We start from the raw sequence: 16,042 nt of genomic DNA, 5'->3' as shown, positions 1-16,042 counted from the left end.
TTCTGGGGCACTAGAGGTCTAATGTATAATGTCTACATCATCACCTAAAGCAAAGGCTTCAGTATAATTTCAGTGTGAGGAAAGGAAATAAAAGTCTCAAAATCAGACAGGCTCTTGGAATATAAAATGAAGCAGTGAACATTTAAGTTAAGTACATCTCTTCAATGTTTCTGGTCTCATTTTCAGGCTCCCTCCTCTACTTAACCCCTTCTTGTGACTCCAGGCATTCTCCCTCAGTGATCTTATTTACTTCTGTAGCTTCAACCATCACCTCCTCTTTGACGACTCCCAAACATATGTCTCCAGACCAGTGCTCAAAACTAGAATTTCCAGTTCTGGCTCACATAAGCATTTCATACCAGCATCTCAAATACATTTCTTCCCCATACATGTGAAATAGAAATACATTTCTTTATATGCAAGAAACTTTAAAATATTAGCAAGGAAAATTTGATAGAACCTGCTAAGGAACCAAATATAGAAAGATAGGGGGAAGAATCAAAGATAAGACTAAGATGTCAAGTCTTCAAGACCAAGAGAATGATGGTACCAATAACCAAATTAAGGAAATCACAAGGAATAGATTATTGTGGAAGAGATCTGTCTGAGAATTTCCTAAGGGACAGTAAAATGTCAGATGAGCTGTGTTGAGGCCACTTGACATGTATTGTCAGAGCAAAGAGGGGACAGTCTGCTGGAGAGCCTGGAGACCTACTAGGATCCAAATCCACGTGTCCTGTACTTACTGGCATTGTGACACTGAGTAAGCCAGAAAAGATTTCTAACTCTTGTGTAATGTGGCACTGTTAAATTACACCTGATAAATTACTTTTGGCACTATCAGTTACAAAAAAAGAAAATTCAAAAATTTTAAAAATTCAGTTTGGATGTTCTGTGAAATTAAATTTTGAGGATTGCTTCATATGTGTTATTTAGATGCACACCCAAAACCACACACACATACCCGCATATGCTAACTTTTAATGTTTCACTTTTCATTCAGGGATGAAGAATTTTCTGTGAGTTCAGTCTTGGCTTCTGATGTTATTCATGCAAGTCGAAAAGATATACCCTGTATATTTAGAGTAAGTCTGTGTGTTATAATTTGATCACTGAAGTATTTGCTTTTAAAAACTAAATGTTTTTCCTCTCTCTATAGATCACAAACTTACTTGGAATATAACCATATCTTACAATTTGTGCAAAGTAAACACTGAATTAGTAAAAGACCAATAGAAAGCTTGAATATATGGTTTCTAAAATAGGTTTCATCTTAGATAATACTTTTGAGTCACAATTCAACTTTCAGAGAAGTACTACCGCAAGAAGAATTGAAAAGTGTGAGATTTCTCAATTTTTTAAAAAAATCAAAGTTTCTTTAAGATCTTGTTTACAAGTTAGAATGTTTCAGTTCTATTGCTCTGTAATAACCACTCCAAAACTTACTGGCTTATTTATTTTTCACCGTCTGTGGGTCAGTTCTTCTGGTGTCAACTGGAGAGTCACTCATACGGCTGCATTCAGCTCATTTGGGGCTGAAATAGCCAAAACGACCTTACTTTCACATCTGAGGCCTTGGTTCTGGCTGTTAGCCCTGGTACTTGGCTGGTCTCTGGGCCACCTCAGCTCTCTTTGTGGACTCTGTCCATATGGTCTCTAATCATTCACTAGTCTGGCTGAGTTCTCCGTGACTGGCTTCCAAGAGAGGAGAAGCAGCTGCCAGGCCTTTTAAGGACTAGGCTCAAAACAGGCACAATAACCGTTCTACAGTCTGTTGGCCAAAGCAAGTCATGAGGTCATCCCAGACGTAAGAGAAGGGGAAATAGGCTGCATTTTTAGATAAGAAGAGTGAAAATCATAGGAAAAATTGTTGGTAGACATCTTTGGAGGCTGTCTAACACAGTGCAGTCTCAAATTGATGAGTTAAGATAATGGAGGTTTGAAAAAAAGGACTATATTCTATGCCTATATGCTTAGTACAAGTATGTATCTTTTATCTAAGACCATAGCTAGTCTCTCAGTTCCCAGACCGAAAACTATTCTCTCTCCAGCTACCGAGGGAACCTACAGAGGCGCACTTATCTTACCTGCTTCTAATTGTGGGATTTTATTGTCTCTGTTGCTTAAATTACTTTTAATAAAGGATCCATATATACATAAATTAAGTATTCTGATTATAGTGTCATTGTATAGTGATAAACCTTCATTTAAATATTAGTTCAAGTGGTCTTCTCTAAGTTATTGTTATGAAGTAACAGAATCTTAAGTATTTCTGAGCATTTTTTACTTTTTTAAAATGAGTTGATGGAGAAGGAAATGGCAACCCATTCCAGTATTCTTGCCTGGAAAAATCTCATGGACGGAGAAGCCTGTTCAGCTATAGTCCATGGGGTTGCAAAGAGTCAGACACAGCTGAGTGACTTCGCTTTCACTTTCTGTGTTGTTTTGTGGCTTGATTAGCTTATATCATTTTGTGGCTGAATAATGTTCTGTCGTATGTACATGCCACAGTCTTTTTAGCCATTCACTTATTGAAGCCTATCGTGAATGCTTCTAATTTGGGTGGTTGTGAATAAAGCTACTATAATTTTCATGTGAAAAAAAAATAATAATAAAATGAGTTGAAAATCAGTGTTGTGTAGTGCTTATGAGGATTTCAGTCTAGCTGTGTGCCCTCGGAGAAATTAATTTCTCTGCATCATGATTTTTTCCATATATAAAATCAAAATATGGTAACAATACCTATTTTGTAAAGATGTTGATGGACTTCCCAGGTGGCACAGTGGTAAAGGATTCACCTCCCAATTCAGGAGATGAGGGTTCAGTCCCTGAGTTGGGAAGATCCCCTGGAGTAGGAAATGGCCACCCACTCCAGTATTTTTGCCTGAAGAAAGATGTTAATAGAGTTAAATGAGTTAATACTTATAAAGTGCTGTGATCAGTGTCTAGTGCTCAGTTATTACTCAATAAATGTCAGTGGCTGTTGTTAAATGACTATGTGTAATGAGTCTTTTGTGATGTATTCTGGCACTCTGTAGCAAAGAAAATACAAATGACACTAACATTATGAATAACTAAACTCTATTAAAGGTATCACTTAGTGAATGCTCATTTGCTGGCTAATGCAAAGCAAACTAGCATAAGCATAAAAGTGGCTTAAAAGATGGATGACTTAAAAGAGGTCAAGATGTTTCTAATATCATGAATTTTGATTAAATTGTTCTAGGTCACAGCTTCCCAGCTCTCAGCATCTAGTAACAAATGTTCCATCCTGATGCTAGCCGATAGCGAAAATGAGAAGAGTAAGTGGGTGGGAGTGCTGAGTGAATTGCACAAGATTTTGAAGAAAAACAAATTCAGAGACCGCTCAGTCTATGTTCCCAAAGAGGCTTATGACAGCACTCTGCCCCTCATTAAAACAACCCAGGCAGCTGCAATCATAGGTATGGATTTCTAACATTTATCTTGTTAAAATTGTTTATACCTTGTCAGAGGGATTGGCTTTCATTAGGAATCCCTGATGTCTGACATAGTATGTGTTATATCACAGATGCTCAATAAATGTTTATTGACTGAATGAGAACATATTAAAGCTTTATTTCTCAGTAAACAAGAATGAATAAACTTTTCTAATGTGTTTTCCTCTGAAAAAGCAACAGTGCTAAGATTAACCTATTACCAAATCTATTTTCTCCTTGCATGACTTAGAAAAAGTTGCTTCTTAATGCGTAAGCTGTTTTATAAAGCATAAGTTTCCTAGGTAAAATATAGGTACTAATTACTTTGCAAAGGTTATTGCGAAGTTTAAGTAAGATGGAATTTGTAACAGACTGTCCATATATAAAATACCCTCAAAAATGGCAGCTTCTATGTCTGAAAGTTTAAATTTTTGCCATCTTCTTATGTATACTGCCAACTCTTGTTACTTTCTGTTAAATAATGAAAAGTTTGATGAGTATAGTTCAAATGCCTTTCACAATTTTTCCCTCTTCAAATGAGAAATGGAATTGGATCCAGGGTGCTGACAAACTAGAGGTTTTTTTCACCTTTTATTGAATAAACATTTCTTTATTGCATTGGTAAGCATTGAGAGAAATTATCTTCTAGTGATTGTTCTATTAAAAAAGACATGAGATAATATTTACTACAGTAATCTGAAAGGAAATTTAATCATGTAAATTATTGCTATATTTTAATTATTTTTATTTCCATTTTTTTATACCATATTTCTTTATCTGTTTTATACTGTGAGTTTTATATAGGTTTTCACCTAATAAAAATATTTCATATTTATGTCTTGTATAGATCATGAAAGAATAGCTTTGGGGAATGAAGAAGGGTTATTTGTTGTGCATGTCACCAAAGATGGTAAGAGGAAATATTGTAGAGAAAATATTATTGATAGAAAATTATAAACTATAGATTTTAAACTCTAAAATGAACAGGCTTTGTTCTTATTTATTCTGTAATTGAAATTTTCCAGACCTAATCTGATACATTTATAAATCAAAAGATAATTTTTTAAATTTCTATAATCCTCTTGAGTTCCAAAATGTCCATGTATATTTTCTTTCTTGTGTCATTTTGTTTAACAGTTCTGCTGTATAAACTCAGACTGCATTTCTAAAGACAGTACATGAAAGAAAAACACAACTTGATTTTTCCGTTCTAATGGTACTAGAAGCAGTAACAGTCATTAAAATGTGTTTGTTGTTGAGTTCTTTTATTCCACAAGTTAATACAAAGATTTTTTTTCTAGAGAGAAATTAAAATACTAGGTGAAATAAAAAAGGAACCCATTTAATTTAGCATTCTTGGATGCTTCTAAATTAAGTCTTTTTTTTAATTTATTTTATTTTATTTTATTTTTCCATTTATTTTTATTAGTTGGAGGCTTTACAATATTGTAGTGGCTTTTGCCATACATTGACATGAATCAGCCATGGATTTACATGTGTTCCCCATCCTGAACCCCCCCTCCCACCTCCCTCCCCACCCCATCTCTCTGGGTCTTCCCAGTGCACCAGCCCTGAGCACTTGTCTCATGCATCCCACCTGGGCTGGTGATCTGTGTCACCCTTGATAATATACATGTTTCGATGCTGTTCTCTCGAAACATCCCACCCTTGCCTTCTCCCACAGAGTCCCAAAGTCTGTTCTGTACATCTGTGTCTCTTTTTCTGTTTTGCATATAGGGTTATCATTACCATCTTTTTAAATTCCATATATATGCGTTAGTATACTGTATTGGTCTTTATCTTTCTTTTTTTTTTTTTCTATCTGGGATTTATTTTATTTTTTTTTTTCTTTTTTTTTTTCCAGTGGGTTTTGTCATACATTGATATGAATCAGCCATGGATTTACATGTATTCCCAATCCCGATACCCCCTCCCACCTCCCTCTCCACCCGATTCCTCTGGGTCTTCCCAGTGCACCAGGCCGGAGCACTTGTCTCATGCATCCCACCTGGGCTGGTGATCTGTTTCACCATAGATAGTATACATGCTGTTCTTTTGAAATATCCCACCCTCACATTCTCCCACAAAGTTCAAAAGTCTGTTCTGTATTTCTGTGTCTCTTTTTCTGTTTTGCATATAGGGTTATCGTTATCACGTTTCTAAATTCCATATATATGTGTTAGTATGCTGTAATGTTCTTTATCTTTCTGGCTTACTTCACTCTGTATAATGGGCTCCAGCTTCATCCATCTCATTAGGACTGGTTCAAATGAATTCTTTTTAATGGCTGAGTAATATTCCATTGTGTATATGTACCATAGCTTCCTTATCCATTCGTCTGCTGATGGGCATCTAGGTTGCTGCCATGTCCTGGCTATTATAAACAGTGCTGCGATGAACATTGTGGGGCACGTGTCTCTTTCAGATCTGGTTTCCTCGGTGTGTATGCCTAGGAGTGGGATTGCTGGGTCATATGGCAGTTCTATTTCCAGTTTTTTAAGAAATCTCCACACTGTTTTCCATAGCGGCTGTACTAGTTTGCATTCCCACCAACAGTGTAAGAGGGTTCCCTTTTCTCCATACCCTCTCCAGCATTTATTGCTTGTAGACTTTTGGATAGCAGCCATCCTGACTGGCGTGTAATGGTACCTCATTGAGGTTTTGATTTGCATTTCTCTGATAATGAGTGATGTTGAGCATCTTTTCAGGTGTTTGTTAGCCATCTGTATGTCTTCTTTGGAGAAATGTCTGTTTAGATCTTTGGCCCACTTTTTGATTGGGTCATTTATTTTTCTGGAATTGAGCTGCAGGAGTTGCTTGTATATTTTTGAGATTAATCCTTTGTCTGTTTCTTCATTTGCTATTATTTTCTCCTATTCTGAAGACTGTCTTTTCACCTTGCTTATAGTTTCCTTTGTTGCACAAAAGCTTTTAAGTTTCATTAGGTCCCATTTGTTTATTTTTGCTTTTATTTCCAATATTCTGGGAGGTGGGTCATAGAGGATCTTGGTGTGATTTATGTCAGAGAGTGTTTTGCCTATGGTCTCCTCTAGGAGTTTTATAGTTTCTGGTCTTACATTTAGATCTTTAATCCATTTTGAGTTTATTTTTGTGCATGGTGTTAGAGAGTGTTCTAGTTTCATTCTTTTACAAGTGGTTGACCAGTTTTCCCAGCACCACTTGTTGAAGAGGTTGTCTCTTTTCCATTGTATATTCTTGCCTCCTTGTTGAAGATACGGTGTCCATAGGTTCGTGGATTTATCTCGGGACTTTCTATTCTGTTCCATTGATCTATATTTCTGTCTTTGTGCCAGTACCATACTGTCTTGATGACTGTGGCTTTGTAGTAGAGCCTGAAGTCAGGCAGGTTGATTCCTCCAGTTCCATTCATCTTTCTCAAGATTGCTTTGGCTATTCAAGGTTTTTTGTATTTCCATACAAATTGTGAAATTATTTGTTCTAGTTCTGTGAAGAATACCATTGGTAACTTGATAGGGATTGTTAATTTGTTACCCAAAGAAATACCTTTAGAGAAACGTGAGTCAGTTTTTAAAAATAGTAACCCCATGGTAAAACTTTACTAGAATTTAGTGAGAGTGAAAAGATTTTTCTTAAAGATCTGACATGTTTTATCACATAGAAACCCTTTGCCATGGCTGCCAGAAATCTCAGTGCTAAATGTAATACCTTACTCTAGGTAGATTAAATTATCTTCCAGTGAGTGCAATTATCTTCCTCTTTCTCCATATGGTTTCTGATATCTTAGTTTTTCTGTGTGTGTATCTCTGTCTTTATTATAAGTTAACATATTCCTTTGAGTATAATTGGGATATGATTAATAAACAAAACATTATTTTGCAGTTGATTCATTATTCTTTCTTTGCATAGAAATTATTAGAGTTGGTGACAATAAGAAGATTCATCAGATTGAACTCATTCCAAATGATCAACTTGTTGCTGTGATCTCAGGACGAAATCGACACGTCCGACTTTTTCCTATGTCAGCTCTGGATGGGCGAGAGACTGATTTTTATAAGCTGGCAGAAACTAAAGGCTGTCAAACAATAACTTCTGGAAAAGTGCGTCATGGAGCTCTTACATGCTTGTGCGTGGCTATGAAAAGGCAGGTCCTCTGTTATGAACTATTTCAGAGCAAGACGCGTCACAGAAAATTTAAGGAAATTCAAGTCCCATACAATGTCCAGTGGATGGCAATCTTCAGTGAGCAACTCTGTGTGGGATTCCAGTCTGGATTTCTAAGATACCCCCTGAATGGAGAAGGAAGTCCATACAGTATGCTCCATTCAAATGACCATACACTCTCATTTATTGCACATCAACCAATGGATGCCATCTGTGCAGTTGAAATCTCCAGTAAAGAATACCTGCTGTGTTTTAACAGCATTGGAATATACACTGACTGCCAGGGCCGAAGATCTAGACAGCAGGAGCTGATGTGGCCGGCGAATCCTTCGTCTTGTTGTAAGTCTTACTTCTGGCTGTCTCACCTTGCTGTCTCTTTCCTTTTCCTTCTACTTCATCTCCTAAATGTATTCATTATTATTAACAGAGTTTTTTTAAGTCATCTTTGAGGTTTTTCCTAGACATTATGTTGTTACGGAAAATAACCATACCTAGTTAACCTCATTAAGGTATGGTTAAGTTAACCATACCTAGTTAAACCATACCTAGGCCAGTGGGGTCAACATTAACAGGAAAATAATTAAAGCTAATCATCTTACAGAATATTTTACTTAGATAGATTTTTAATAACACATATGCTTTTATTTCGGGGAAGGCAACGGCACCCCACTCCAGTACTCTTGCCTGGACAATCCCGTGGATGGAGGAGCCTGGTGGGCTGCAGCCCATGGGGTCGCAAAGAGTCGGACACGACTGAACAACTTCACTTTCACTTTTCACTTTCATGCATTGGAGAAGGAAATGGCAACCCACTCCAGTGTTCTTGCCTGGAGAATCCCAGGGACAGGGGAGCCTGGTGGGCTGCCGTCTATGGGGTCGCACAGAGTCGGACACAACAGAAGCGACTTAGCAGCAGCAGCAGCAGCATGCTTTTATTTTGAAATAACCCTAAGGAGTTATGTTCATGGTCCCCCCAGATACAGTGCTTGTGAAGATTAACAGCTCATAAAACTTATCCTAGAGAAGTGGTTACCAAGTGAATTATTTAATCGCTTATGTAAAGATACAATGTAGCATTTGAGAAGTGTTATTCAGTTTTACATTTTTATCTAGGTAGGTAGATACTTCAAATTGCATATTGCACTCTTTCAAGGAACATTAAGATATTGATAAATTATTGGAGAAGGACATGGCAACCCACTCCAGTATTCCTGCCTGGAGAATCCCATAGACAGAGGAGCTGGTGGGCTACAGTCCATGGAATTGCAAAGAGTCGGACATGACTGAAGTGACTTAGTATGCATGCGTGCATAATAAGAGTTATAAAGGGCTTCCCTGGCGGCGCTCGGACTGTAAAGAATTTGCCTACAATGTGGGAGACCCGGATTCGATCCCTGGGTTGGGAAGATCCCCTGGAGAAGGAAATGGCAACCCATTCCAATATTTTTGCCTGGAGAATTCCATGGACAGAGAAGCCTGGCGGGCTACAGTCCATGGGGGTCACAAAGAGTTGGAGAGGAATGAGCAACTAACACTTTCACCAGGTTATAACCATGTTGATTTTAGAAAAACCTAAAAATGCCAGATGACAAGCGAAAATCTCTTATAATTCCACCCCCAGAACATAATCAGTCAGCATTTTTCCTCTAGACATATGGTAAACAACACGATAGATGTAATAAATATATAATATGGAGTCAAAAAAAAAAAATTGATAAATTATCGAATACTTATTATGTGTTATTTTACTGAAAGAGATATAACAGTGAGCAAAATAGACAATCTCACTCTCACAGAGCATAGAATTTGATAGAAGGGATTCCTGACAGAACAAGTTGCAGTAAGGTGTAAGTGCTCTGGTAGCCGAAGTGCAAAGTTCTGTAGAGGCACCCAGGAGGAGTATCTAATCCAGCAGGTTTTGTTTTTAGTGGAAGATACTTGGAGCATGTTTAAATGCTGAAGGGAACTAGCCGCTAGGGAGCCAGGAAAAGGTTGACCTTGTGCTAAATATAAGAAACAGAGTAAGATTCCCAAGAAGGCCAAAGAGGCTAGAAGTCAGGACACAGGAAGAAGGATATGGAGCAGGATGGGAATTCTTTTCCACTGCAACAAGATAGGAGGAATGGTGGGTATGAGGACTGTCAAGCTTAAAAGTTCAGTGTAAGACAATGTAGGAAAGCCACATATGTTACTACAGAGAAATAAGGGAATCTAGATAAAAAGAAAAACACTTGTACTCCTACCTAGCCAGACTTAACTATTCTTAATGTTTTGTTTCTTCTGAAATTTATACTCTTTTCTATGGTATCATGTTTAGAACGAATCCTGGTCAGAAAATAATTCACAGTGTTGTATGAATTGGAATTAGGATAAGAACTGGAATATCTGGCTTTTATTAATAGCTCTGCCAAAAACTCGTGATCTTAGCCTGGGTAATCATTTAACCTTTGTTTGTGTCACCGTTGTTCAGTTCATCCGTAAGTACTTCATGTTGAGCATTTTTTGTGCCAGATGCTTTATCAGGCATTCATAAATGTGAACCTAATTCTTAAGATTTCTCTGCTTTGTAGCTTTGTTTCACTGTCAAGAGCTTAACTACTTTAGGAATCAGTTATTTTAAATGTAATGATATTCCTTTATAGAACTAGTATTGGGCAAGGGAATATTATATCCCTGGTCTTAACAGACTCCTTCTGTATTATGGCCATAAAACCTCTTCATTTATGATTGATGGGGTTTTTACTTCAAAAATGTTTTGATGTGGCTAATCTGTATTGATACTAGAATTTGGTGGGATTCCACTCTACAGTTCCTTAGCATTGATCTTTCAGAATGTTTTGCATTTAACAGTAACAGGTAATCAGCCTACTGTTCTCTCCTTCCTGTCTCTCAGGTTACAATGCACCATATCTCTCAGTGTACAGTGAAAATGCAGTTGACATCTTTGATGTGAACTCCATGGAGTGGATTCAGACTCTCCCACTTAAAAAGGTAATTTAACATTAAAATATGGCCTGGACCTCCTTGCAGCCCAGTGGTTAAGACTACGCACTTCCACTGCAGCGGGCATGGATTCAATCCCTGGTCAGGGAACTAAGATCCCACATGCCGTATAGTGTGGCCAGAAAAAAAAAGAAACATATGGGCTAAGTGAACAAATGAGTATAAGTGAAACACTATATGACTATTTAGCTATTTTTCACTAATTTAGCATTTTCTGTCATATGTAATAATATAAGTGGGAATTTGGGACTTTGCTAACAGTAAAAAGAAAACTCAAGCTGGTTAATTTTATAGGTAGCTCAGCACCATACTATTTTTTTTGCATTTAGTTTCACTATATAAAGTATGATTATTATCATAATGAACAACCATAATACATTCTGTAACTTAAAATGCCAGTGTTACCTTTCACTTGAAGGAACTCTGAAGGAGCATTTCATTTGTAATTTTACTGTTTTTCACATAATGGTGTGCAGTTTTAATCCTGTGAGGACAAACTTCATGGGCTAGAAAAGTGATTAAAATTAGATCCAAAGCTCTGTTAATAAAGGTTTCACATATTCCTAATAAACTATAATATTTTCCTTTAACATTCCCCCATGATGCTATAAATTTTCACCACTATAGAATGTCTATTTTGCAAAAAGTGAAGAAAGATAGTTTGATATATGTAGCATGGGTCATTAGTTGAGGGACAGGGTTTAGAGGGATAGGTAAAAGAAAGTAACCAAGATCTTATTTCAAAATCTGCCCCAATTTTAAACCTTAACAGTGGAAAAAGCTCTTGTAAATACTGCCACATTTTATAAAACAACTAAATATGATCCTTGATTTTGTAAATTCGGACTGGTTACAATTAATTTTCCCTTTTATTTTTACCATGTGAAATTTGAAATATGTACAAAGGAAGCATAATAATAAACTGATCTCTTATGAACTAACCTCCTAACTTAAGAGCCAGAATATTACCAAAATATCACTCAATCTACCTGTGTATTTTTTATCCTGAATATTGTGTTCATCATTCCCTTGCTGTTCTTAAAATACAAAATTTTTGTATATTTAAATATTTCTAGGCAATATATTGTTCAGTTTTCCTTGTGTTTGAGGTAATAATGAAATGTTGTGTATCATCTTTTGCCTCGCTTTCTTCATGTACTTACTGTGTTTCTAAGATTCATTCATGTTACATTGTACTATATTTTTTTTCATTGCTTTTCACTGCTATAAAATAGTCTCTTGGGTGAATAGATCACTATATATTCTTCTGATTAGCAGACATGTGAGTTATTTCCCAGCTTTTTGCTATTGTGAACATTGCATCATATGTCTTCAGGTGTGTATGTGCAGGAGTTTCTTTTAAGTCATATGCCAAGGAACAAAATTGATGGAACACAGAGAATGCAAGTGTTCAGTTTACAAGATAGTGACAGTTTTTTCCAAAGTAACTGTACCAGTTGACACTCCTGCCATCTGTATATGACTTCGTAATGACCCATGCCATTGTCAGAATTCAAAGTTTTGTAACTAATTTATTTGTGCTTATCAAGTGCTACCTCATGAAGTGTTAATTTGTATGTCCTCTGTTAGCTATGCTGTTGATAATCTTTCATGTTTCTTCATTGTTCATATTTCCTCCTCTGTGAAATGCCTGGTCATGTTTTTTATCCCTATTTCTGTTTAGTTGATCATTTTTAAAAATTGATTTATTGAAGTTATTCATATACTGTAGATACTGGGTTAGTGACAGGTGTGGTGAATCTTTTTCCTGTTTGTGACCTATCAATTTTCATGGTGTATTTTGTGAACATTTATTATTATTGCTGGGAATTCATTGTTACAAATTTTAATGTAGTTAAATATATCATTCTTATTGTTCATGGTTTTTTTTTCCTTAAGAAACTCTTTCCTACCTCCAGGTCTTAAAGATAAGATCTTTATTTCCTTTCAAAAGTTTCGCCTTCTACCTTTATGTGTAATCCATTTGGAACTGACTTTTTGTGTAATGTGTAAAGTAAGGATTCAGTTTCATTTGTTCCATGTAGATGCCCATTGCTCCATCACCATTTAGTGACAGACCTTCCTTTCCTCACAGATGTACAGTTTTATCTCTGTCCTGTGTGTATACTTAGTTCAAATAAGATTCCTAAAGTATCTGTATTAATATCTTAGTATCATCATCTGCTTGCTAATGACTTTAAAAGTTAAATTTAGGGTTTAAATATATTTCACTTTTTTTTTTGCCAAGAATTGTCTTTCTTTAAAATATTATCATTACAAATTAGATAATTTGTAGTTAGAATTATCTACCTTTCTAGTTAGAATTAATTTTAATTTTTTGTTGATTTTCTGAGCAGGCTGTATTTTGAAGAGGAAAGATAAAGGTCTTAAGAGTGTGTGCTTTTTAAGTATCTCAAAATTTTATGATTTAATTTTTGAACTTTGTTAAAATATTAATTTTATTTTTTATTATTTTAGGTTCGCCCCTTAAACAGTGAAGGATCATTAAATCTTTTAGGCTTGGAGACGATTAGATTGATATATTTCAAAAATAAAATGGCAGGTAAGAAAATACACATTAATAGGAGAGCTTCATAGAAACATTCTCGCTAAGCTGACTGCCAAAACAGTAAGTGGCAGAGCCACTTAAACTCAGGTGTCCCTTACTCTAGGGTCTATGCAGTTGACCACTATCATACTCTCAGTATATTGGGATAAACTACCTGACAAAATGTCATTCTGTTCAGGCTCACATAACTATATAAGCCAAATATTTGTTTCTGACCTACCTCGTTATTTTTCTGTGGATTACTGAGGTTAATAGAAAAAGTATAACTGAATGTCTCTTCTGTACTTTTAATACTGTAGAACCTAACCAAAATTGGTAGTGCTAAAATTGTGAGAAGTCACCCACAGTAGTGATTCGGGACTATTGGAGTACATCTTCTGCCAGTGCATGGGGCTTAGAACTTTTGAAGTGCTGACGACAACGTGGGCAGCAGAAGAAGCAGGGACAAGAGGAAAGTCACTGGAGGGCCCAGAGTCAGAAGAGGGAACGGGCTCCTGAGTGCCCCAGCCAGGGTGAGGGCCGTGTCCAAAGTAGTAGAGTGAGTCCTAGCCAGGGGACTGCACACATCTCATTAAATAAACAAGTTGTGAACAGTTAAAATCTTATTTTTAACAAAGATTATTATAATTCTATCTTCTATATAGTATTCTCATGTCTTAGCAACAAATTTCTCCATAACAGAGGTATCATAAATTTGTGGTAGATCTAGTTAATGTAGATGTCATTAATGGTACATTATGTACTGAAAAATAATAATTAAAATTGACTTAAATATAAGAAAAATATTGCCATTAAGAAAACACATTAAAATATTTACACTTAGCTAATATCTCTGGGTAGTTGGGGTTAATTACATTCTTTATGCCTTTCTTTTTCCCCCCCCTACTCTTCCAATAAATTTGTATCGTCTAACAACAACAACAAAAAACCATCAAAAGTTTGTTGTTTCTGTTTTGCTTGTTTGTTTTTAGTACTAGCATACACACAAATGCTTAGTTTCAGATTTGGTGCTCTGGTACATCTTCCTGGCACTGAAGGCTTCTTGGTATACAGACAGGTGACTGTAGGAGAAGTCCTATGCTAAGAGGATATTCAGTTGACTTGAGAAAGGACATTCGGGTATTAGAAATGAGTCCTGCTCGGTGATGGATTCACCGTGAACTTGTGCTTTACAGCCCCTCCCTCCAAGACTCGATACTTAATTTTGTATCTGTTTCTTACTCACTCAGTCATGTCCAGCTCTTTGCTACCCCATGGACTATAGCCCGCCAGGCTCCTCTGTCCATGGAATTCTCCAGGCAAGAATACTGGAGTGGATCACCATTTCCTTCTCCAGGCAATCTTCTCAACCCAGGGGTTGAACTTGAGTCTCTTTTGTCTCCAGCATTGGCAGGCGGGTTCTTTACCACTACCACCACCTGGGAAGCCCTCTGTTTCTTAGAGGAACTCTAAATATTTGTGTAAGATTAAATCTACCCTGTTCTCACTGTTGGAGAAGGAAATGGCAACCCACTCCAGTACTCTTGCCTAGAAAATCCCATGGACGGAGGAGCCTGGTGTCCATGGGTCGCAAAAAGTCAGACTCGACTGAGCTCACTATGTGTAACCATGATAATCTTAAGATGTGTCCATTGTCCAGTTTGTGTCTACAGAATAAAACCTTTTCCATTTTATCTTTTTTTATGCTTCATCTTTCTACTCTAGGCCAGGAGTAAAGGTGGAGATTGGAGAAGGAAGACCCGACAACATAGTAGTCTTGTCCTTTGAAAAGGAAAGGAAATCCTATTTCCTGGAGATTGTGTTTCTTTCTTGTCTTCTCTCTATTTTGTCTTATTTCTCTTTCATCTCTCAAGAGCTCAGAGTGCTTTTGCAGCCCTCTGGCTGTCCAAAATCTCCCATTGCCACTGTTACTCACCAAGATCTGCTTTACCCTCATAATTCTCAAATTCTCATCCATTTTTTAAAAATTATCCCTTTAACTTTTGGTGTTAGGAAAGCAATCTGACTAAGTTATTTATTTTGCTACAAGGAGATTGTTGTTCTTTTGCTGATCATCTTTCTTTGGCTTGGCTTCTTCCCATTTCCTTTTTCTCAGTTTAGCTTTCTGGCTGTTAAAAACTTCTCTAAAGGTTGGCTTTTCTCTTTTTCCTTATCTTATTTAGAGAATCATAGTCCTCATGTTGTATGGATACAGTTGTCTATTTTAGAGTATGTTCACCATATTCCAGCATCCATGGCTGAGAGTTTTGTTTACGTCTAGGTATTAAAATTGAAAGATATGGGCATTAGATGACTAGGTGTATACGATTATGTATCCCCCCAAGATCAGGAGAGTAGGAATAGGAATAAGATTCTTACCTTTAGTAAAGAAACTAGTATATAGGAAAACTAGTATATAAACTAGTATAAAGAAACTAGTATATAGGAAACACAGTTCCTTTCCTTTATTCCACATCTTGTAAATTGGAACTTCAAAAGAAAATGTTTTAGTATATGTAATGGGCTTTCCTGATGGCTCAGATGGTAAAGAATCCGCCTGCAATGCAAGAAACGTTTTAATTGGTATCATTTCTGTGAATAATTCTTATGCCTGATTGCTGTGCAGGTTAACAATAAGAACTTTTTAACATCTTAAGCCATTGAAACGAATACTTGGTCGGAGGGAGAAGTTGGTATAGAGATATTGGGGATGGGGTAACCAAGGTGACAGGACACCAAGGCAGCTACATTTCTCTTTTTTTCTCCTAGTAAAATTGTACCATTTTATGTTTATAATCAAGTAAAAGTGAAAATATACTTTGTAAGCTATGTTCAATTTCAGCGTATATTTGTTTAAATATATTCTGTTGAAAATTATTACTTATTTACT

The 16,042-nt window shown here is 36.4% G+C and overlaps 1 protein-coding gene across 9 annotated transcripts in view; it reads left to right on the top strand.

Moving 5' to 3' along the window:
- CDC42BPA (CDC42 binding protein kinase alpha) overlaps positions 1–16,042 on the top strand; it is a 296,309-nt gene that overhangs the window by 263,635 nt on the left and 16,632 nt on the right. For all 9 annotated transcript variants that reach the window (XM_043923191.1, XM_043923188.1, XM_043923189.1 and 6 more), the window contains 6 exons: positions 1,004–1,085; positions 3,227–3,443; positions 4,306–4,368; positions 7,347–7,940; positions 10,495–10,592; positions 13,083–13,167. In XM_043923191.1, coding sequence (XP_043779126.1) covers positions 1,004–1,085; positions 3,227–3,443; positions 4,306–4,368; positions 7,347–7,940; positions 10,495–10,592; positions 13,083–13,167 — 1,139 coding nt within the window. The remainder of the gene's footprint in view (positions 1–1,003; positions 1,086–3,226; positions 3,444–4,305; positions 4,369–7,346; positions 7,941–10,494; positions 10,593–13,082; positions 13,168–16,042) is intronic.

The sequence above is a fragment of the Cervus elaphus genome, chromosome 14 (assembly GCF_910594005.1).
Source record: "Cervus elaphus chromosome 14, mCerEla1.1, whole genome shotgun sequence".
Lineage (NCBI taxonomy): Eukaryota > Metazoa > Chordata > Mammalia > Artiodactyla > Cervidae > Cervus > Cervus elaphus.
The sequence above is the reverse complement of the archived record's forward strand: the minus strand, read 5'-3'. Positions and strand labels throughout refer to the sequence as shown.